This window comes from Narcine bancroftii, chromosome 7 (assembly GCF_036971445.1).
Source record: "Narcine bancroftii isolate sNarBan1 chromosome 7, sNarBan1.hap1, whole genome shotgun sequence".
NCBI lineage: Eukaryota > Metazoa > Chordata > Chondrichthyes > Torpediniformes > Narcinidae > Narcine > Narcine bancroftii.
Window position 1 is genome coordinate 79434791 of NC_091475.1, and position 25057 is coordinate 79459847.

Genomic DNA, 25057 nt, shown 5'->3' on the forward strand with positions numbered 1-25057 from the left:
TGTTCCCTTATTGCATGCTTTTCTAATTTCTCTTTTAATGCCTTCCCTCACCTCTACACTACTATTTGGAGGCCTATATACCACCCCCACTAACGTTTTCCGCCCCTTGCTATTCCTCAGTTCTACCCATATAGATTCCGCATCTTCCGAGTTGATATCCTTTCTGTCAATCGTGTCGATCCCTTCTCTCACCATCAATACTACCCCACCCCCTTTTCTTTCTTGCCGATCCCTCCTAAATATCGTATACCCCGGGATGTTAAGTTCCCAGGCTTGCCCACCCTGCAGCCATGTTTCTGTAATCCCAATCAAATCATATTTGTTTATCTCAATTTCACAGCTAATTCATCTACCTTGTTCCGAATGCTTCTTGCATTAAGATATAAAGCCTTCAGATTTGCTTTTTTCACCCTCCTTGCTCTTTCTGATTTTTTACTTTCGCTGCCTAACCTAACTTTTCCTGTTTTATCTTTTCTGTCCTTTGCCCTATCATACAGGTTCCCACCCCCCTGCCAAATTAGTTTAAACCGCACCCGACGGCTGTACCAAACCTAGCTGCCAATATATTGACCCCTTTTGGGTTTAGGTGTAACCCATCCTTCTTGTAGAGGTCATGCCTTCCCCAAAAGAGATCCCAATGATCCAAGAAGCCAAAACCCTGTCCTTTACACCAGCCCCTCAGCCACACATTCATTTTTCTTAACCTTCCATTTTTGTCTTCAGTTGCACTTGGCATAGGTAGCAAACCAGGGATCACCACCCTGGCTGTCCTATTTCTTAGTTTCTGTCCTAGCTCTCTGTAATCCTTTTTCAGTACTTCCTCCTTCTTTTTATCTATGTCATTGGTACCCACATGTACCAAGACATCAGGCTGTTCGCCTTCCCCTTTTAGAATACCCTGGACCCAATTTGAGATATCCCGCACCCTTGCACCAGGGAGGCAGCACACCATACGGGCATACCTATCTGGCTCACAGAATCTCCTGTCTGTATTTCTGACAATGGAGTCCCCAATGACCACTGCATTCCTCTTTACCTTTTGGTCCACCATGCCAGGCTCAGTGCCAGCGACCTGGTCACTGCTGCCAGCTTCTGTCAGGTCATCTCCCTCAACTGCATCCAACAAAATATACTTGTTACTGAGAGGGATATTCACAGGTGTGCTCTCCATTTTCCTGGTATTTTTCTTCCCTCCCCTGACAGTTACCCACTTACCTGACACATCTGGTCTTGGGGTAACTTGGGTTAAGGGTGAAAGGGGAAATATTTAGAGGGAACAGAGGGGGAACTTCTTCACACAGAGAGTGGTGGGAGTGTGGAATGAGCTGCCAGCAAAAGTGGTGAAGGCGGGCTCAATTTTAACATTTAAGAAGAATTTGGACAGGAGAGGTATGGAGGGCTATGGACTGGGTGCAGGTCAGTGGGACTAGACAAAAAAGCAATTGGTTCACCACAGATTAGAAGGGCTGCAGGGGCCTGTTTCTCTGCTGTAATGTTCTATAGTTCTATGACTGCGTTGATGCTGCCTCCTGCACTCATACAGAACTCATCAATTTTATCACCCTTGCTCCTCCAACTCTACCCTCAAAATCAATTGAATCATTTTTGACACTTTTCTCCCTTTTGCTTGGATATCTTTGTCTCCATCTTAGGAGAGAAAGCAGCCATGGATATCTGCTATAAAAACATCGACTCCTCCCACACTATCTGTTGTTATGTTCAACATCCTTTTCTCTCAGTTTGTCCTCGAGACTGCACCTTCTCAAGAACAGGCTCTCCATTCCAGGTCCTCCTTTTTCAGGAACCATGAGCTTCCTCTTCTTGGGTAGCTGATGGATCCCTCACATTTCCTACATTTCTAGAAGGTCTACTCTCATTTGACTCTCCTTCAGACAGGACAAAGGTAGAGTTTGCTTGGTTCTCCCACTGAGCTCTGCATTCAGTACATCATCCTTTGTCATTTGCATCAGGTGTACAGGAACCCACCATGTCATACCTGCCCTCCTTTGGACCTTTCTGCAGGAACCACTCCTTTGTGACTCGCTGTTCACTCATCTTGCCCCACCCACTCCTTCCAGTCCCCATGCACTTTTGTGTGCAACAGTAGGAGGTGCAACGCCTGTCCCACCATGAACAACCACGGCCCTAAACAACCCTTCTACGTGAGGCAGAGATTCACGAACATCTCCTCCAACCAATTACCTCAACGTGGTCTGCTCTACAATAGTGAGACTAAGGGCAGACCACTTTGTGAAGTACCTTTGCCCTGTCTGCAATGCCCAGCTTGAACTTACGGTTGTAAGCCATTTCATCTCCCTTTGCACTGAATTCTCTGTCCTATCCTCTCCCCATTTGTGGCCAATATCCCTTCTGCATTTGGTTTCAATGATTCTATTCCAGCCCCTGAATCAACCCATTTTTTTCAACCCTAACAGAAAGTTGTGATTAATGCCAGCTTAATAGGTCAGTGAAAGCAGATTCAACTTATGTTTGATGCCCCCCACCATTGTAAATAATGACAGCCACAACATCAGTGCAGACTAACTCAATGCTTTACTAATTACATACAAGTGTTACTACGAAATGTTCAGTATAAATCAGTTCCCCGTGTCATATCCAACACTCTTCCCCCTTCCCCATTCAGCATTTGAAATGTTCCAGTGGGTGTGTGGTTCGCTTGGATCTACGGAGAGGGATGGTATCGGTCGGGGCACTTTGTTGCTGCAAAGGAGCTCTAGGCATGATCTGTTCCAGTCCATTGATCAGCATATAACTGAGCAGTGGAAAAGGTGATCTTGGGGGTCTTTTCAAAGTTGGGGTATGAAAACCCAGTGGGCTGCTCACCTGGTCTCTGGATTCAGGTACCCTTCTTGATGGTGTCTCCTCAATCGGTGGCTTTGGCCCTTTTCTGTGCCCATCGATGTGTGGTTGAGGCGCTTCTACTGGTAGCCGGTTCGCCCCTCACTGAACACGCTGTCCCTTCCTTATTGATGGTGAAACCCATACTCATATCACATCCTAGTGGGAGACATGATATGGAAAAGACACATCGACCAACTAAGACCAGTGGACGACGCAATGACACCAGAAGCTGGAAAGGATGGTGTGTTCAGTGAGGGGCCAATCCAGCTACCAGTAGAAGCATCTCCACCATATGTCGACGAGAATAGAGAAAGGCCGTGACTAGCGATCGAGGAGACACCATCAAGATGGGCACCTGAAACGAGAGACTAGGTGAGCAAAACAATAATTTTCAAAATTGAATTGAATAATTAATTGAAAAATGAAAATGATTGGCAGAGAGATACAACTGGGTAATTATTTCAAATAGTTGTAAGAGGTTAAAGAACAACCTCCTTCAGCACTATGTGATTCTATTACAAAAGGAATCAGCTTTTGTAGAAAGTAATGGTGTAAGATTTTTAATGTCTTAAAATATTTTCAGCAAAAGAATTTCTTGTTTACATACAATGAACAAGGTCAAGCCTACAACATGCATAATACAACAAATGGTGGACAAAGTGTCAATTTAATCAATACCTTAGTTGCGTGAAGATCAACTGTTTCGAGAAATAATTGTCGACTCAGTTCTTCCAGAGCATCTACCTCCTGTTGAATAAGTGAGAGATCTGAAGAGAACTGTTAAAGAAAAGAACAAATTGCTTGAAATCATTTTGGCAACAAAATCTTATGTTTACTGGTGGGTTAACAAAGTGTCACGTGGGGAGAGGTTGAATAATGGGAGGGAGTATGTTTTTTTTTTAATTTAAACTTAAACTTTTCGGCCTACAAGCCCATGCCACCCAATTGACTTACAATCCCCAGAACATTTTAAAATGGGATTGACAAAAAAAATCATTTGTTGTATTTATTTAAATTTTCTAAAGAACTACTGTGCATGTTTCAGATCTCTAAGCACAGAACTGATCCAAATGAACTGAACCATAGGCAAAAAAAAAAGCAGAATTAAGTGATAATTGTCAGGAAGCATTGAACTGATTGAGGCTCTTTACACAAAAAGGTGAGGGGTGAATAAAGTGCAAACAATTCTGCAGGAATGTGATAGGATGGGTGAAGTGGAAATGGGCAGAGGAGGGGTGGGCTAGAAGTACACGGCAGTGACTAATAAATCCAGCAGGGAACTTGGGATAAATTTCTCCATGCATAAAAGAGGATTTGAAGTCTTTCCCACAGATGGAGGTTAAAACAAACAACAGGGAGGCATATGATTAGGATAAGAAATGAGAGGATAAGAATGAAGTCTGTTGAGATGTGAGATGTGTTGAGTTCCTCCAGCATTTCTGTGTTTTTAAGATTAAAGTTCAAGCACCTTGCTAGTTAGATAACATAAAAGGATATTTTCACCATTAGGAGATGATGATGTCACACTTTTGATCATTCCCCAAAATCCTACAGGTTTATTCGGTACTTCCCCACGCTGGTACATTATCCTCCTTGTCATCGCCATTCTAACAGGAAACAAAGCAAAGAGTGAGGGGTTGGATGTCTTACAACAGGCAGGCAAGTTACCAATCAATACACTTCCAAAGAATAAGGATAGCCAAAGCACATCAGGACAGGCAACAAGGAAAAAGGTTAACACAAAAATAAATTAGATAGTAGCCCCTTTCAAATTGCTGCACCTGGGTAGCCCTTCTGGGACCCAGGTGCAATTACTGGGGAAAAGGTTCTGGAAGCACTTTCAAATTACAGGGGGATCTACCCATTCAATCACCAACTCAGTGATTTAAGGGAGATCCCATCCCCACAATGATGTGTCACGCACTCACCAAAAGTACTGCCGGATGTTCAGATGCTGGCTGCCCAGTGACGCACGCACGCAAGTGCTGATGTCACCAGAATAAGCAGGTCGGCCATTTTCCTTTTCAAATCGGTCGTGGAAGAGACCTAGGTAAGTTTAACTGGGCTCCCTGACTACTTCTAAGGTAGGTCAGGGACCCGTTAGGATCCTTTCAAACTGCCATGTAACTGGGGCGCTAACCTGTGCAAATTTCCCAGTTAACCTCATTTTACACAGCAGTTTGAAAGGGCCTAGAGACTTCAACAACTTTGCCACTATGGTTTCAGACAGAGGTTAAAATGTGGGGGAAGAAAGTGGATGGAGCAGAGAAGTGAGGGAATGTCAAGAACTTTTTTTCCTTTTAAAATATTTTTATTGAGTTTAACATATAAATCCTACATACAAAATCATCTAATATAACAAACAACAGGTCATATCATTTACATATCACAAATTAAACAATATAATGTAAATCAAAAACCTATCCTTAATTGTTGATTTAACATTTCTTTAAAACATCAAATTCTATCAATATGGTATTTAACAATTTATTCCTTTCTAATATAGTTCTGGATTTAAAAAAAAGGACTAAAATTAAACAATCACTTTATATAAACCAAGGATAAATTCTATCTTAATTAATGATATGATCCATGACAACCATGTTTAAACCTATACTTAACTAATTAGTTTTTTAAAAAAATTAAAAATAAAAAAAACCAAAGTCTTCTGACTAATCTAACCCCTCCCTCTAAGCAAGGTTAACCTGTAAAGATATAGATCGAATAGCGACCTTCAGACACAAGACTGAGCATATCCAGACCTCTTAAATTTTCTAATTATATATCTTTAATGCTTTTTCTAATTTTCTCCAAGCTTAAATATCATGTAACCACTGGACATGAGTAGGTGGAGAGTTATCTTTCCATTTCATTAAAATTGCTCATCTCGCTATCAACGAGGTAAAAGCTACAATTTTCTCATGGGTTGAAGGTAAGCGTATATACTCTTCTCAATGTCAAGAACTTGAGTGTTGTGTTATAAATATATTAATGTCTTATCCTATTTACTGTTCCTTTCTCAAGAGTGAGAAATAGTCACAACTAATGAGTGAATTACAGTAGTCATCATTACCATTACCCATTGGTTAATAGAGCTCAACCTAACCATTAAAGTTTTTCTTCCGATTTGTCAGAAGAAAAGCAGGGTGACAACAGATGTATAAAAGCAAAAGATGGCTCTACAATTATGGAAAAAGGAAAAAATAATGCAAAGATGGTCAGAATATATCAAAGATCTATGCGACGACAAAGACTAAAAGGACAACTTTGAAAATGGCAACAACAACGAGGGCCCAGCAATAATGAAAGAAGTGAGGTGACTCATTGATGCTATGAAGAAAATGAGAAAAGGGAAATTATCAAGACCAGATAACATTCTGGTTGATCTTTCTGAAGCGCTAGAAGATTTTGGTGTGGAGAAATTAGCAAACATATTGAATAGAATATATAACAATGGCAAAGTACCAGGAGATCTTTTAAAGACAGTATTCATTGCACTGCCAAATAAACCAGGTGCAGCAGAGTGTGGACGACACAGAACAATTAGTTTAATGAGTCACCTCACAAAGACTCGACTTAGAATCTTCCTGCTCAGAATAAGAAGCAAAATTAAACCAGAGATCAGTGAAGAACAGGGCAGCTTTGTTGAAGGCAAGGGAACATCAAAAACCACTTATATTCTCAGGAATATTATCGAATGGTCAGTATAAATTCAACAAGACCTATACTTTTGTTTCATTGTCTATATAAAAACTTTTAACACAGTGAATCACCAAGTCATCATGAAAATGCTTGAAGATATTAATATTGATGGGAGGAGTCACGTGATGGAGTAGTGGCCGGACGGTGAACTCCAGCCCTCTCCAGAAAAGTCGGGAAAAACAAGAGAAAATACAAAGGCACAGAAATACAAGTTAAAGAAAAGTGAATATAAAGGTGGAAAGAAGATGGAGACAAAAGGAGAAAAATCAAAATCAACGGAAAGAAGAGAGGAAGAGAAGACAACGGAGGAAAAAGGTGAAGGCCTTACCTGTCCGAAGAGGCCCGCTGTGGAGAGAAGACCCCACTACCTCAGGTCGGTAGAAAGAGAACTACAACAATGGCTCACAGAGCCGAGTAAAAGTGCGCAACCGCGCATGCGCGACTCCTCGCGCATGCGCGATGCGCATACAAAAAAACACACCGACGGGAGGGGGGACCAGCTGGGGAGTCGATCTCCACAGCCGGCAACGACAGCTGCAGAACACCTGCAGCAAGAAGAGACCACAGAAGACAATAGAAACAAGAAAGAAGAGGAGGAAAGGGCAGCAAAGAAACAACAGATGGTCAACCTAGAGGAAGAAGAAGAGGAAGAGGAAGAGTACAGGGAAATAGAAGAAGAAAAGATAGGCAAGGTAAAGGAGGTACTTGCTCTTGTTAGAGGATACATGGAGTCATTTAAAGAATGGCAAACACAGGAATTCAATGATTTAAGAAGAAGAATAAACAACACAGAAAAGAAAATAAATAAAATGGATATGACCTTAACAGAAATGGGGAAAAAAATGGACAAGATGGAAGAACGGGCAATAGCAGCAGAAATGGAGGTAGAAGACTTAAAAAAGAAATTGGAGGAATCTAATAAAAAAACTAAAGAGACACAAGAATTACTAGCCCAAAAAATAGATATAATGGAAAATTATAACAGAAGAAATAACATAAAGATAGTGGGCCTTAAGGAAGATGTAGAAGGCAAGAATATGAGGGAGTTTATAAAAGAATGGATCCCTAAGGCCCTAGGATGTCCAGAACTACAGCAAGAAATGGAAATAGAAAGGGCACATAGAGCATTGGCCCCTAAACCACAACCACAACAAAAACCAAGATCTATTGTAGTAAAATTCCTAAGATATACTACAAGAGAAAAGGTGCTGGAGAAGACAATGGAAAAAGTAAGAGAGGGCAACAAACCACTGGAGTATAAAGGGCAAAAAATCTTCATTTATCCAGATATAAGCTTTGAACTCCTAAAGAAGAGAAAAGAGTTCAATGCAGCAAAAGCGATTTTATGGAAGAAAGGATATAAATTTACACTGAAGCATCCTGCGGTATTGAAAATATTTATTCCAGGACAACAAAACAGACTATTCTCGGATCCAGAAGAAGCACGAAAATTTGCAGAACAATTACAAAAATAGACTGAGGGATGAAGACGGGTAATGAGAGCAAAAATTATCACGATTGATATGTATGTGGGTAAAGACAAAAATAGACTGAGGGATGAAGACGGGTAAGGAGGGTAAAAATGACCACGATTGATATGTATGCGGGTAAAGAGGTATAAGAGTGAATAGAGACAACGGGCATATGTGAAAGTATCTGTAATTAGAGGAAAACATAGAAAGTATAGACAAGAATTAATAAGGGAAGGTAATGGAATAGAGAGAATAAGGAGGGAACTAAAAGAGTGACCTTTGTGACATATAAAAAACGAAATCTTTTCTGGGGGGGGCTGGGTGGGGGGAAAAGAGCGGTCACTGCAAAATCAGTTGACGCTTGCGAGTGGATTCGCAAATCCAAATGGAGAGGGGAGATGTGGTTGTCCGACAAGGGATAAAGGGCAACTCAGGAGGGGAAGGGGAGATTGGGGATAAAGAAGATAGAAATAGGAGAATAAGGAAAATGTTGGATGTTGTAGGAATGTTGTCTGGTAAAGAGTTGAAAATAAGAAAACAGAAATGGAAAAGGAGGAAAGGTAATGATGGAAAAACGGAAAGAGAAGATAAACAAAATATAAAATGGCTACGCTGAACTATATGACTCTAAATATTAATGGAATACATAACCAAATTAAAAGGAAGAAACTACTAAATTTACTGAAAAAGGAAAAAATAGATATAGCATTTGTCCAAGAAACACATTTAACTGAATTGGAGCACAAGAAATTAAAGAGAGATTGGGTAGGACATGTAACAGCAGCATCGTATAATTCAAAAGCAAGAGGAGTGGCTATATTAATTAGCAAAAATGTGCCATTTAAAATAGAAGAGGAAATAATAGATCCAGCAGGGAGATATGTTATGATAAAATGTCAGATATATTCAGAGCTTTGGAATCTACTTAATATATATTCACCTAACGAAGAAGATCAAAAGTTTATGCAAGATATCTTTTTGAAGGTAGCTAATACGCAAGGGAACATACTAATAGGAGGGGATTTCAATCTGAATTTGGATCCAAATATGGATAAAACGGGGAAAAAAATTAACAGGAAGAACAAAGTAACCAAATTTATAATTAAATCTATGCAAGAAATGAAACTTGTGGACATATGGAGGAAACAAAACCCAAAAGAAAAGGAATACTCATACTACTCGACTAGACATAAAACATACTCAAGGATAGACCTATTCCTGTTATCAGCCCACATACAAGGGAGAGTTAGGAAAACGGAATATAAAGCTAGACTATTATCGGACCACTCACCCCTGTTATTGGCAATAGAGCTAGAAGACATCCCTCCAAGAATGTATAGATGGAGATTAAACCCCATGCTACTTAAAAGACAGGATTTTAGAGAATTTATTGAAAAACAATTAAAAATGTACTTTGAAGTAAATACGGAATCAGTGGAAGATAAGTTTATACTATGGGACGCAATGAAAGCATTCATTAGAGGGCAAATAATAAGTTATGCAACCAAGATGAAGAAGGACTATAATCAGGAAACAGAGCAGTTGGAAAGGGAAATAATAAACATAGAAAAAAAATTAGCAATAAAGGAAGATACAACCAAAAGAAGAGAATTGGCGGATAAAAAAATAAAATATGAAACATTACAAACATATAAGGTGGAGAAGAATATAATGAAGACAAAACAGAAATATTATGAACTAGGGGAAAAAACACACAAAATCCTAGCATGGCAGCTTAAGACAGAGCAAACTAAGAAAATGGTATTGGCAACAAGGAAAAAAGACAAACAAATTACATATAATCCAAAAGAAATTAAGGAAAACTTCAGAGAATTCTATGAACAATTATACCGAACCGAAAACGAAGGGAAAGAAGGGAAAATAGATGAATTTTTGACTAAAATTGAACTACCAAAACTACAAATAGAGGAACAAAATAAATTAACAGAACCATTTGGAACAGTAGAAATACAAGAGATAATAAAAAATTTACCAAATAATAAGACACCAGGAGAGGATGGACTCCCAATAGAATTCTACAAAACATTTAAAGACCTAATAATACCGCCCCTCCTGGATGTAATCAACCAGATTGATGAGACACAAAACTTACCAGATTCATGTAAAACAGCAATAATTACAGTGATACTAAAACAAGGGAAAGATCCACTCTCACCAGCGTCATATAGACCAATATCTTTGCTAAACACAGATTATAAGATAATAGCTAAACTATTAGCGAACAGATTAGCAGAACAGGTACCGAAAATGGTAAATTTAGACCAAACTGGATTTATCAAAAAAAGACGCACAACAGACAATATTTGTAAATTTATTAACTTAATTCATGCAGTAGAAGGAAATAAAGCACCGGCAGTAGCAGTTGCTTTAGACGCAGAGAAGGCCTTCGACAGAGTAGAATGGAATTACTTGTTCAAAGTATTGCAAAAATTCAGTTTACCGGAGAAGTATATTAATTGGATTAAAGCATTATATAAGGGACCGTTAGCGAAAGTGACAGTAAATGGACATGTATCAAAGCAATTTAACTTAAGCAGGTCAACGCGGCAGGGATGCCCACTATCACCATTATTGTTTGCGCTAGCTATAGAACCACTAGCAGAATCGATAAGAAGAGATAATAATATAAAAGGAATAAAAATAAAAGACAGGGAATATAAAATCAGTCTGTTTGCGGATGATGTGATAGTGTACTTAACAGAACCAGAACTATCAATAAAAGAACTATATAAGAAATTGAAGGAATATGGAGAAGTGTCGGGATACAAGATAAACGTAAATAAAAGTGAAGCAATGCCTATGAATAATGCGGATTTCTCAAAATTTAAGGAGGAATCCCCATTCAGATGGCAAACGCAGGCAATAAGATACCTAGGTGTGCAAATAAACAAAAATCTAGGCCAATTATATAAACTCAATTACAATCCACTAATGAAAAAGTTACAGGACGATTTGGAGCATTGGAAAGAGCTACCACTAACACTGATAGGAAGGATAAACTGTATTAAAATGAACATTTTTCCAAGGATACTATACTTATTTCAGGCATTGCCAATACAACTGACAGAAAAATTCTTCAAAGAGTTAAAGAAAATAATAAGGAGATTTTTATGGAGAGGGGGGAAACCGAGGATAGCACTAGACAAATTAACAGAATGGTATAAACAAGGAGGCTTACAATTGCCAAACTTCAAAAATTATTATAGAGCCGCACAATTAAGGTACCTATCAGATTTTTATCAAACAAGGGAAAAACCAGACTGGACGAGACTAGAATTAGATAAAATAGGGGAAAAGATACCTGAACACATATTATATAAATGGGACGAAAAATTGGTACAACATAGAACTTCTCCAGTATTACACCATCTCCTCAATATATGGAAGAAGATACATGTAGAAAGAAATAAAATAAATTACCAAATACCAAAACTAATATTGACGCAAAATAAGCTACTCCCTTTTACAATAGACAACCTTGCCTTTAGAAAATGGGAAAAAAAAGGGATTAAAAGAATAGAAAATTGTTTTTCAGGAAGTAGATTCTTATCCTTTGAACAAATGAGAGATAAGTACAATATAACGGGAGATACAGCGCTGGCATATTACCAACTGAGATCCTACTTGAAAGATAAATTAGGAAGCAACTTGAGTTTACCAGAGGGAAGTAACCTTGAATATGTGATTACAGATACAATGTTAATCAAAAGATTTATAAAAAATATGTATATTAAACTGCAAGAAAAGGAAAATGAGGAAACAAATGGTAAAACTAAACAAAAATGGGAACAAGATTTAAATATAAAGATAAAAAAGGAAACATGGGAGAAGTTATGCTCTGGAACGATGAGAAATACAATAAATACGAGGCTGCGTATGATACAATATAATTGGTTACACAGACTATACATTACACCGCAAAAGTTAAATAAATGGGACCCAACAGTATCTGATAGATGTTTTCGATGTAAAAAAGAAAGGGGAACAACAATTCATGCAATCTGGACATGTGAGAGAGTAGAAAAATTTTGGGATGATCTCAATCAGATATTAAATAAAATAACAGAAAACAATATACCAAAGAATCCAGAGATCTTTCTCCTAAGTAACATAAAAAATAAAGAATTTGGAATTGACTTGGAGGATGCACAAAAAAGATTTGTTAAGATAGCCCTAGCTGTAGCAAAAAAATGTATTATGTCAACCTGGAAATTGGAAGATAATTTGAAAATACAACAATGGTATATAGAAATGAATAAATGTATTCCATTAGAAAAAATAACATATAGTTTAAGAAATAATATTGAAATATTCGAACAAGTTTGGGAGCCTTACATTAAATACAATAGCGAAAACCTACCGGGAACAAACATTACCTAAGTTGATGGAAGGAGAAGAGAAGAAAAAAATGGACTCAGTAGAATTTCTGGTGTATTTTTGTTGAATGACAACATTGTCTAACTGAATTAATGCAACCTAGATTGTATAACTAAAATGGATGAGAGGGGGGAGGGATGGGGGGGTGGCTTGGGAGGAGGGAGGGGGGAGGGAGAAAAAGTCACTGTAAATGTGTGGAAAAGAAAAAGTGTATATCATGGGTATTGTGATTTATGGTGTGAAAAATAAAAAATTTAAAAAAAAAAAAAAAAAAAAAAAAAAAAAAAGATATTAATATTGATGGAAAAGATCTAAGAATAATCAGGATAATTAAACTGGCAACAAAGTGCAGCCACACGGATAAACAATGAGATTGGTGAATATCAGCCAATAAAGCGAAGAGCCAGACAGGGTGGTGTTCTATCACCAGACCTAGTTCTCCCTGTAGAGTGAAAACATCATGAGAACCATACAAGACCTACCTGGAATAAGTATAGGTAGACATAATATCAAGAACCTCTGCTATGCAGGTGATAGAGTACTGATAGCAAACAGTGAAGTAAATTTACAGAAATTAGTATCTACCATCAACACAGAGAGCGAAAGACTTGGCCTAATTTTAAACAAAAAGAAAATTAATGTAATGGTAATATCAAAGAAACCTGATATTCCAAATTGTAGGTTCGATTTAGGAAATGAAATCTTGAAGCAAGTTCAAAACTTCTTCAAGTACCTTGGATCTTGGGTAACATCTGATGGCAAATGTGAAATAGACATAAAAGCAAGAATAGCGGGGGGCGTGGCAAGATGGCGTAAGGAACAGACGTGCCTTCCAGTCCTCTCCTGACTCTAACTTATTGTTTTGACTTTAAGTGCCCGTTAAAACTTTTTTAAAAAGTTTATAAATAGTATGAGATGTTGAATTAATACCTAATGGTACATTTGTTAAAAAAAAGTAAAAGGAAACATTAACAGATTGTTAAAAAATTATATTTTCCGAAATTATCTGAGCCTGCTTGTTTACAAAAAGCCACGACTCAGCGTGAAATGGATCCAGGAAAACAAGCGAAGAATTCGGCCTTGGAGCTCCGTTCTGATTCCGTAAGTCTTTCTGAAGGTCGCTTTCAGCTGCCTTTAGAACAAAGGGCTGGCCGGATGCCAGTATTTCAAACAACGTCTACTGAGACTTTGACTGCTGAATTAGCTGGGGCGCCACCAGTTGGAGAGTTAGAGTTGTTATTTGACTGCTATACCACCATTTATATCAGCTCTTCCAGATACTGATGTAACGAAGCTTTTAAAGGAGGTTTGGATCAAAGATAACCCTGATCATCAGCCTCCTGATACTTCTGGGGGGTCTGTGGCAGGGGCTCTTACACGGAGTCAAACTGCAAGAAAAGCTACTAAATTAAAAGAAGGGATAGAAGGTCCTCTGATTCCACAAGAACAGCAGAATCCCACCATGTCTGGATCTACTGATGTTGATATACTTTTCAAGAGTCTTGAACATAAGATATTTTCTTCAATGATGCATTTAGGTGATTCTATGAATAATCTTACTTCTAAGATTAATGCATTGGTGAATGTCAATACTCAACAGATGGCTGATTATGGAGCTTTTAAAGTTGAAACTATTGAGATGTGTGATCAAGGATTATCCAATGTACAAGATCAATTGCAAGATGTGAATAAAACAATTGAAACGTTACAGATTCAGAATAAAAATTTAGCAAAAAAGGTTGATTATTTGGAGAACCAATCCAGACGGAATAATGTGAAAATTGTCGGCTTGCCAGAAGGCATAGAAGGGCCAGATCCAAGAAAATTTTTCACTGAATGGATTCCACAAGTGTTGGGACAAGATAAGTTTTCTGAAGGTTTAATATTGGAACGGGCTCATAGAGCTTTAAGAAGGAGACCTTTTTCAGGACAGAATCCAAGACCTGTTCTGGTTCGCTGTTTAAATTATTGTGATAGAGAGACTATTTTACATATGGCTATTAGAAATGCACAGCAAAACAAATCTCCTTTGATGGTTCAGAGTAATCGTGTTTTCTTCTATCCGGATTTGAGTCAGGAAATTATGTTTCAACGACGTGAATTTAATTCTGTGAAAGAATTATTGTGGAAAAAAGGATATAAGGCAACATTTAGATACCCTGCGGTACTGAAGATTTTTCAGGATGGATATCAACCAAAGTTCTTTGATAATCCTAAAGAAGCTATGGATTTTGCTCAGTCTTTACCAATTACGCAATTCCAGGAACGACGTAGTCCTCCACGGTCTCCAAAGAGGGCAGAGCTGCAAGAAGGGAATTTGATTTCTGGAAGAAATGGAAGAAACGGTGGTCGCAATGGCAAAGGAAACTCATTTAATAGATAAGGAACATTTGAAACTCAAACGTGAATGGGTTGGGCACGTTTTTTATTCTTCGTTTAATTCTAAGGCAAAAGGTGTGGCAATTTTGGTACATAAGAATCTACCATTTTAGTTACAGAGTGAAGAGAAAAATGGTGGAAGATTATTAAAATTAAATTGTACAATCTTTAATGAGGCATGGACTTTGCTTGATGTTTATGCTCCTAATGTTGAGGATACAGCTTTTGTTGTGGATATGTCTTTATTACTTGGACAATCGAACTCTAATGTGATGTTGGGGGAGATTTGAATGTGGTGTTGGAGCCTTTATTGGATAAGTACTCAAGAGTAATTAAGAAGTCTAAGATGGCAATCCAAGTGATTAATATGATGGCAGATTTGAATTTAATTGATATTTGGCGAAGAGTTAATCCTATAGAGAAAGATTTTTCTTTTTATTCCTCGCGACATAATTCTTTTTCTAGAATTGATTATTTTTTAATATCAGCACATTTGCAGGATAGGGTTACATCTGTGGAGTATAAGGCTAGATTGGTTTCGGATCATTCATTATTATTATTAGAATATTTGAGTTCACAAGATGTTCAGAAAGCTTCAAGATGGAGATTTAATACTATGCTATTACGACGCGAATTTAATTCTGTGAAAGAACGGTTGTGAAAAAAAAGACATAGGGCAACATTCAGGTATTCTGCGGTACTGAAGATTTTTTAGGATGGAAATTAGCCAAAATTCTTTGACAATCCTAAAGAGGTTATGGACTTTGCTTAGTCTCTACCAATCATGCAGTTTCAGGAACGATGTAGTCCTTCAAGGTCTCCAAAGAGAGTAGAGATGTAAGGTGGTATCCAGATTTTTAAAAGAAATGGAAGCAATGGTGATTGAAGTGGTAACGTTGATTTAAAAAAATAAATCTTTTATCTTTTTTTAAAAGAGTTTAAATAGTTTAAATAATGATGATAGTTTAATGAAATGGGAGTTGGGAGAGGGAACTGGGTGGGCACTAGTTTCCAGAAGTCATCAGCTACCTGTGAGTTATCTCACACCCAATATTTTGGGGGAGTTACCGCTTTGGGCGGATTAAACAGGAGGAGGTAGTTGTGACCTCCGACCTGTTTTTTTTTTCTTTTTAATTTTTGGCTTAAGAAGTGAAGGTTTTTTTAATTTTTAAAAAATAAATAATAATTTTTTTTTAAACTCTTTTTGTTTTGATTGTAATTGAGAGGGAATTAGGAGGTTTTTTTCTCTCCTTTTTCTTTTTTTTTGGGGTTTTTTTTCTTTCTTTTTTAAGAGGATGATGTCACAGAAGATAATAAGTCAAAAATTGAGGATGTTGAATTAGATGAAGAGGAAGATGAGGGGAAAGGTGATAAGAAGAAGAAGAAAATTAAGTACAAATACATTGAGGGAGAAGAGTTTAATAAAATTAAGTTAATTTTGATAGAGAATTTTGAAGATGTTATAAATGAAGAATATGGAGAATTTTATAAAAGTTTGAACTTTTTTTTCTTTTTTTATATAAGGGGAGGGGAAGGGAATAAAAAGTTTATCTGATTGTTTTTCTAAGGGATGTTTTTGTTGTCTCGATGAATTATAAAGGAAACTTGGCACTAATGGAAATTCTGTATTTATGTATTATTAATTATGATTTTTTGTATAACAGATATGTGGTTGATATATGATTTTAATATTTGAATTTAGTTTTAAAGTGGATTTCATTTGTTAAATACATGAATTATGTTTGATTTAAATATATGTTTAAGGGTATTATTTTAGTATTGATATTTTTTTTGTTGTTAGTAATTTTTTTTGTTGTTAAGTTTTATCCTTTTTTTCGTAAGTGGGGTTTTTTCTATTTTATTTACAACATTGTTAATTAATTCTTCACTCTTTATTTTGGGGGGAGGGTTGGATTAATTTTAAATTAGATGATTAATGTTGTGTTATAATTATTGGGGGGTTAATTTGTGTAGTTTAATGATGTAGTATTCTAATTTTTATTATCTTATTTTTTATTATTTCTTTAAATGTAATTTTTATTTTATTCATGTCATAAAATTTTAAATAAAGTTTTAAAAAAAAGCAAAAATAGCGATAGCAAGAAATGAACAAGGAAATAGCAATTGACATTAGAACTCTCAGCTGCTATCTTCTTCCTATATTGCTGTATGGCTGTGATTCATGGGCCATCACAGATAAAATGGAAAAAATAAACAATATAGCAGAGATGTGCTTTCTCAGAAGAACGCTATGTATATCATATACAGATCGGACAACAAACGAAGAAGTTCTATAAGGAACAAAAACAAAAAGTACATTATTTAAAAGAATCAGAAAACACCAATCAAAATTCTTTGGACACATCATGCGAAGAGATAAATTAGAACATTTAGTTACAACTGGAACCTGGAAGGAAAAAGAAGCAGAGGTAGACAGAGAATGAAAATGATAGATGGATTAACAAAATGGTTAGAAACAGGGGGAAGCAACAACCACAATTCGGAGGGTCAGAGACTGTGATGGATGGAGAGGCATGATTGCCCATGCCAAGCGGCAAGGTACCTGATCGAACGAACCATTAAAGTGCTCATGAAACACCAAGCATTAATAATAAATGTGTTTATATGGCTGTTCCAGTTGAGTTCCTGATTAGTGTGATCGTTGGAATGGGAAGGTGGGAAATGTGATCATAAATGCCATTGAATGTTGAGGGCATCTGGTTAGATTCTGGGTGTTTGCTGAAGATGACGATGTCACTGTGGCATGAATATTATTTACCAGTTACTATCCTATGCCTGAATATTATCGGTCTTGCTGCATGAAGTTATGTGAAGAAGGTGCAGGTAGGTTTGAACACAAAGCAAGCATCAACAAATATTATCTGTCATTCTCACAGTGCTGACTGCACAATCTTTCTGTGCACTACTGAGCTTCCTATAATCTCACGAGGATTTTGAGGGGTTGATATGCTTTGAGATGCCCTGTTGCAGTGAAAAATGCAAAAGAGTACAAACTATTTCTTTAACTCTACACCAATTCTAAAAAATAATCTGACCACCTTTCATTCACTTGCCCTAATATTTATTTCTTTGGCTTGGTGTCAACTACCTGAAGTCTCTGGATTTTCTTGTCCATAAAAGGTGCCAAAGATGCTGTAGTTCTAACTACATAAAGATTATTTACAGGCCTATTAATTTAAAAATCCTTCAATCAACTTCATCACAAATGAATGAATGCATCATTTTGACACCTTAATAGAGCATACTAAAGAAAAGAAATTTACAAGGGCTTTTAAAAGAATCAATCATGCACCTTCAACGTGCTCCATATATGGCCTGACGTGCAGCAGAGATTAATCAAAAGAACGATTATGCAGGACCAAGAAGCCTCCTCTTCTTCCCATGGTGGAGTGAGTGAATCACAGCATATCAGTGGGGAGCAAGGTTGTGGGAGTGGTGGGTGGGTGGGGGGGGGGGGGAGGGTTAGAGGTAGAAATGTTTGTGTAAAGAATTTCCTGACAATTAGACTGTTTAAAAAAAATGCACATCTGCTAACTTCAAATTATTCAATCACATGCCTTAGAAACATGTTACAGTTAATGAAGGAAATGTCAAAATGTGGTCAGCAGCCAACTTGTGCACAAACAGTGGTGTTACACGCCCCTGAGAAAGTGACATCATATATTCCTCATGTGAAAGAGCCTGCAGATCCACAATTTAAAATAAAGACATAGCATACAACAGCACAATGCTCTCTCATTCATGCACTGGAGCATCTGTCTTAACTTTTGTTCTCAAATCTCTGGGGCAGGATTTGAAGCCAGCAACATCTGAGTCAGAAGTGAAAGTGTCACCAAGACTGACGCCTACCTGCTAAATTTAAAAAATACTTTTGAGAAACTCCACCTTTTAAATTAAAAATGAATCAATAGTTTGGAATTCACGTACATACTTAAAAGGACCACTGATGTCATGTGCCACTGATTTTCAACAAATTATCCAGATAAAATATTCCAAAAAACTGAGCCAGATTATAGTTTTACAATTATTTTAGATTGTCTTGTGTTCTTCTATCTGCTTTCTTTGACAGATGTGTTAATAATATTTTTAGCTACACTTACCTATTATACCTTGACCTTCTCAGGCTGAAAACCCCCAATGGCTAGACAGAGAGAAACAAATAAAGTCTTGCATTGCACTGACAAATACTTTTATCCTTCTGCTAGCTATATAGTATTGCAAAGGAATCTCTTACAAAGGCAAGGTCCTTCTAAAGCAAAACTCTTATTTTACCCAGTATCATAGGTGTCAGGGACATTATGTTCTTTGTTTGTTCTGACTTGTTTAAAAAAAAAGAATACATTTTACCATCATTCCTTTTCAAATTTCACATGGAACAAGATAAACTGTTGTTTCCTTTACTGCACAGAAGGTCATGGGGAGATTTAAGGCTTACAATGTTACTGCATCTGTCCATAGTGGCACTAAACAATACAAACTAATAATGTAGGTCACAGACCTACACTATCACATAGCAAGCAGATTAAAACCACAATGATATCAGAATGAAGACTTCCTGCAAACCACAAGATGCATAAGAAAAGGTGAATAAAAGCTTCTTTTATTGCAACTCTAGTTGCAATGCAGTTAAACCACATCCGTCAAAAACTATACTATCCTATAACAATATTATGTATATTTTTAAATATTTTAGTTTTTTTTCATAAATATACATAATAAACTCTTCAATATAAAAGTGCGTGTGTATAAACTTTTCTTCTTACAAAAAACAAAACAACCCCTCTCCCCTCCTCCTTTCATAATATAAATCCACACAGTGTCAGCTCACATTTATATTGACCTTAAAAATCTATATAGGGAAGTCACATGTATTTATAATAGAGCAGCATCTATTATTGCCCTTTTTATTATTGTAGTTATAATTGGGCCCCTTATGATCCAAATATGGCTGCCATATTTTAACAGGTAAGAATTAAATTATATGTAACAATTAAATTATATGTACCAGTAATTTTTCCCATAGGTATGCAGCTATTCATCTCTGCAATCCATTGTCCTATATGTAAAGGGGAGTCAGATTTCCAAGTAATCGCAATGCATTTCTTAGTCACTGCTAAGGCTATTTTAACAAATTAAATTTGGAATTTAGTTAATTTATTGCTTATTTCAATAAAGTTACCTAAATGATAAAGCTCTGGGTTGTCCACGAAAGCCACCCTGTTATTCTTGTTAATGTTTCAACAATATCCTGCCAAAAAGGTCTCACCTTCATACACAACCACATAGCATGTAAAAATGTTCCTCTTTCAATCCCACATCTAAAACACATCTCTGATATTTCAGATTTTGATTGATGCAAGTTCTGTGGTGTAAGATATAGTTGGTGGAGGAAATTGTATTACACTAATCCATATCTTGCATTTATAATTGATGTCATATTATCCAAACACCAGACCAGCATCTTTCTGATGTTGCAACATCTTGTTCAACTCCCATCTCTCTCTTGATCTCTGTAAACCTGGTTTTGCACTTTCACTCTGGAGAGCATGACACTTTTTTGTTAAGAATTTAGGTGTATTCCCCAGCCAGATTATTAATTCCATTTCACTATTTTCAGGTGGGACCAAAGTTGGCCCTCATCTTTCTCTCAGGAACTATCTTTGCTGTAGAAAATGGAAGAAAGTCCCATTAGCTACTCCATATTTATGACTTAGTTGTTCAAAAGACATAAGAAGTCCCTCTGCATAGTAATTATCAATATATCAAAACCAGGAGTTTAGTATTCTGTTGCTCAGGTTCAAGGGCAGCAACACATTTTTACCTAATGGTGCTCTTAGTGATATCCATGCTTTTTTTTTCCCCCAATATACTCATTGATTTCTTGCCATATTCTAATTATGTGTATTAATATAAGATTGTCCATCTTTTTTGTTACTAACTTAACACTCCACTTATAAATAAAGTCTTTTGCTGTCCCCTATCTTATTGAATACAATCGCATTCGGATCCAAGATGGGGGAACTACAGTATCTTCTTCAAAGAAGAATGAAAGAAATGTAGTTTGTGCTGATCAATAATACTTCCTAAAATCCAGAAGTCTAAGTGCTCCCAGTTTATAGTCCCATGTTAGTTTTTCCAGTGACATTTTAGGCACCTTATTATTCCATAGGAATTGCCTTATATAATTATTTAATAATTTAAATATATTTTTTTTGGTAGTGCAATAGGCAGCGACTGTAAAAGATATTGCAATCTTGGCATCACATTCATTTTAATACAATTTACTCTTCACACTAGAGTAATTGGCAGGTCTTTTCATTTCAGTAGATCTTTCTCTAATTTTTCTATAAGAGGAGTGTAATTTAATTTGTGTAAATTCTGTAAGTTATTATCTGTCATTATTCCTAAATATTTCATTCCATCTGTCTTCCATTTAAATCTGTGACCTTTTTGATATCTTTCATAGTCAAAATTCTTCAATGACATTATCTCAATCATCCATATTTATTTTGTAGCCCAAAACTCTTCCATATTTTTCTAGTTTTTTTAAACTTTATTTATTCATTAAAAAAACAAATAATATATGACATATGCAGCAATTAAACATGAACATGAATGTTTTTTCATATATATATAATATATATAGAAAAAAAAAGAAAAGAACCCCCTTCCCCCTTCAGCCAACTCTCTTAAAGAGAGCCATAAAAAAAGAAAAAAGAATATTAAAGAAAAAGTTAAATATACATATTAAAATCTAATCAATATAAATTGAAATGTAAATATTCCAAGTATAACAGCCACTTATTAATAAAAAAATTATAATTATCATGCAAAACATACATAATTTTTTCCATTATTAAACAATATTTCATCTAATTATGTCATCTATTAATATCAATCATATTTGTACCTTTCCACGAACTAGCAATATATTTTTCGCTACGGATAAAGCTAAATTTACAAAAGCAAGCTGGAATTTATCTAATCCCAAACCTTTCAGAGGTTGCAAACTACCCAATAAAAATACTGTTGGATCTAAAACTATTTCAATCTTACACAGATATTCTAAAAACGATTGAATTTTTTTCCAAATAGATTGTATATGTATATATAACCAAACAGCAATTCCAACCATGTCACCACATCTAAAACACAAATCTGATTCATTAAAACCATATTTTTTTAATTTTTCAGGTATCAAATATAATTGATGTAAAAAATTGTAATTAATCATTGCATAACATGCATTTATCAATCTAGTTACACTATCATAACAGATATCTAACCAATCATCTTCAGAAAAAATAAAACCAATATCCGCTTCCCATTTAATTTTAAATCTATCCCAACTCTTTTTATCCATACCATCCTGTAATATTTGATACATAGATGAAATATAACCCTTCTCTGGTACCTTCATAAGAAAAGTCTCAAATTTAGTAATTTTAGGTAAAGTCATATCTCTACCAATCATACATTTTACCAAAGATCAAATTTGATAATAAAGAAATAGAGTTCTTATCTTCCCTCATCTGATTAAAAGATAAAAACTTACCCTCTTTAAAACAATCTCCCAAATTTTTCACACCTTTAAATCTCCAATGCAACAAACTTTGATTATGTAATGAAAAAGAAATAAGTTGATTATTATACAACGGAGTCAAAGCCAATAATTTACCCCTAGAGCCTATCATTTTATTTTTCTTTATCCATAACTCCATGAAATGTTTTAGTATAGGCACATTATATTGTTGTAACAAATTTATATTCCACCTAAACAAAAATTGATGTATTTCAAATTCAGAAATACTTGCCATCTCAATTTTAGCCCAACTAAGAGGCCGTACCAAATCCATCAATGAACTAATAAATAAGTTAGGCTGCTTCATAATAATTTTGAAAATGTGGTAAACGTAGTCCCCCTAACTCATATTTCCAAGTTAAATTATTCAAAGATACTCTCAAAAATTTACCCCTCCATAAAAACTCCAACCATTTTATTCAAATCTTGAAAAAAAAATTTATCAAGTAAATACGAAATAGATTGAAACAAATATTGCATACGCAGAAAAATATTCATCTTAATTGTATTTATCCTTCCCATTAAATTAATAGGTAAATCTTTCCATTTAATCAAATCAGTTTTAATTTTTTTCATTAATGGAGCATAATTTAATTTATATAAAGATTGATAATTAACATTCAAAATTATACCCAGATATTTAATCTGATCAGTCCACTTCAAATTAATAATATTCTTATAAACTGAATAATCTCCTTCACTTACCGGTAATACTTCACTTTTTTCCCCAATTAACTTTATATCCAGAAAGACATCCATATTGTATTAAACATTCCTTCAAATGCAAAAGTGACTGAACTGGGTTTATTAAATACACCAATACATCATCAGCAAATAAATTAATTTTATACTCCTCATCTAAAACTTTCATACCTTGTATCTGTGTATTTTGTCTTATCAACTGTGCTAAAGGTTCAATCACTAACGCAAACAAAGCTGGTGATAAAGGCAACCTTGACGAGTTGATCGAGTTAACTTAAAAGATTCCGAAATCAAACCATTCGTCCATACGCTAGCTACCGGTTTACTATATAGAGCCATAATGCAACCAATAAAAGAAGGACCAAACTTAAATTTCTCCAAAACTTTAAACAAAAAATTCCATTCAACTCTATCAAATGCTTTTTCTGCATCAAAGGATATCACCATCGGGTGATCTAAAGATTGTCGAAATTTATTAATCAAATTAATCACGCGCAAAATGTTATCTGAAACATATCTATTCTTTATAAAACCTGTTTGATCAATATGAATCAACTTTGGTAAAAATTTAGCCAATTTATTCGCTAATATTTTAGCTATTATTTTATAATCTACATTTAACAACGAAATTGGTCTATATGAAGATACTTTCAAAGGATTTCTATCTATTTTAGGAATTACTGTAATTAAAGCACTAGAACAAGACTCAGGTAATTCATAATGTTCTCCAACTTGACATAATACATCCCCAAACACTGTATATAAATCATCATTAAAAATTTTATAAAATTCAACCGAAAATCCATCATCACCAGGCGATTTACCATTCGGCATTTCTAGCATAGCCATTTTAATTTCCAAATCAGTAAATGGTTCTTCTAACTCCTGTATATCTCCATCCTCTAATATTGGTAAATTCAACTGTGATAAAAAAAGATCAATCGATCCAGTTTCCTGTTTTCCTTCAGATGTATATAACTTTTTATAAAATGAATAAAATTCATCATTAATCTTACGAGGTTTATAAGTAAAAAGAGAATTCCATCTAACAGCATTAATAGTCCTCGATATCTGTTCTTTCTTTAATTACCATGTCAATACCTTATGTGCTTTCTCTCCCCATTCGTAATACCGTTGTTTAGTCCTATTAATCACACATTCAAATTGATGATTGCCAGTATTATATTTCAATTTCAGCCTAGATAATTCTATTTTCTGATCTTCTGTAGCATCTTTCTGAAATTCCTTTTCGAACTCATCGATATGTTTCTCTAATTCAAGACTCTGATTTAATCGATTATTTTTTATTTTAGAAATATAACTAATTATTTATCCTCTCAAATAGGCTTTCATAGCATCCCATAATACAAACTTACTTTGAACAGAATTAGAATTTTCATTAAAAAAAATTAATTTGTTTTTTCAAAAAATCAATCAATTCCATATTTTTTAACAACATTGTATTAAATCTCCAATGATAAGCTATTTGAATTTTCTCAGAAGTTTCATATATAAAATATAACAGAGAATGATCTGAAATCACCCTACTTTTATATTCCGCTTGTTGTATTTTCCCTTGTAAATGTGCCGATACTAAAAAGAAGTCAATCCTTGAAAATGATTCATGTCGAGATGAATAAAAGGAAAAATCTTTCTCTGTCGGATTAAGACGTCTCCAAATATCTACTAAATTAAGATCTTTCATCAACATTTGGACCTGAATTGCCATCTTGGATTTTTTAACTTTCTTCAGCGATTTATCTAATGAAGGTTCCAAAACACAATTAATATCACCACCAACTAAAATATTATCATTAGCCTGACCAAAACATAAAAATGCATCTGAAATAAATATTTCATCATCTGCATTTGGGGCATAGATATTAAGTAAAGTCCAAAATTCACTAAAATTCTTACAATTCAATTTAAGAATACATCC

General features: G+C 35.3%; 1 protein-coding gene across 6 annotated transcripts in view; it reads right to left on the reverse strand.

Annotated features, from left to right (window-relative positions):
• The window catches only part of LOC138739059 (Golgi pH regulator), a 111482-nt gene that overhangs the window by 25765 nt on the left and 60660 nt on the right, over positions 1–25057 (reverse strand). For 4 of the 6 annotated variants that reach the window (XM_069890471.1, XM_069890472.1, XM_069890473.1 and 1 more), the window contains 3 exons: positions 18935–18975; positions 4358–4469; positions 3541–3627 (listed from right to left, as the gene is read on the reverse strand). In XM_069890471.1, coding sequence (XP_069746572.1) covers positions 3541–3627; positions 4358–4469; positions 18935–18975 — 240 coding nt within the window. The remainder of the gene's footprint in view (positions 1–3540; positions 3628–4357; positions 4470–18934; positions 18976–25057) is intronic. The other 2 variants (XM_069890475.1, XM_069890474.1) reach the window with 1 other exon arrangement.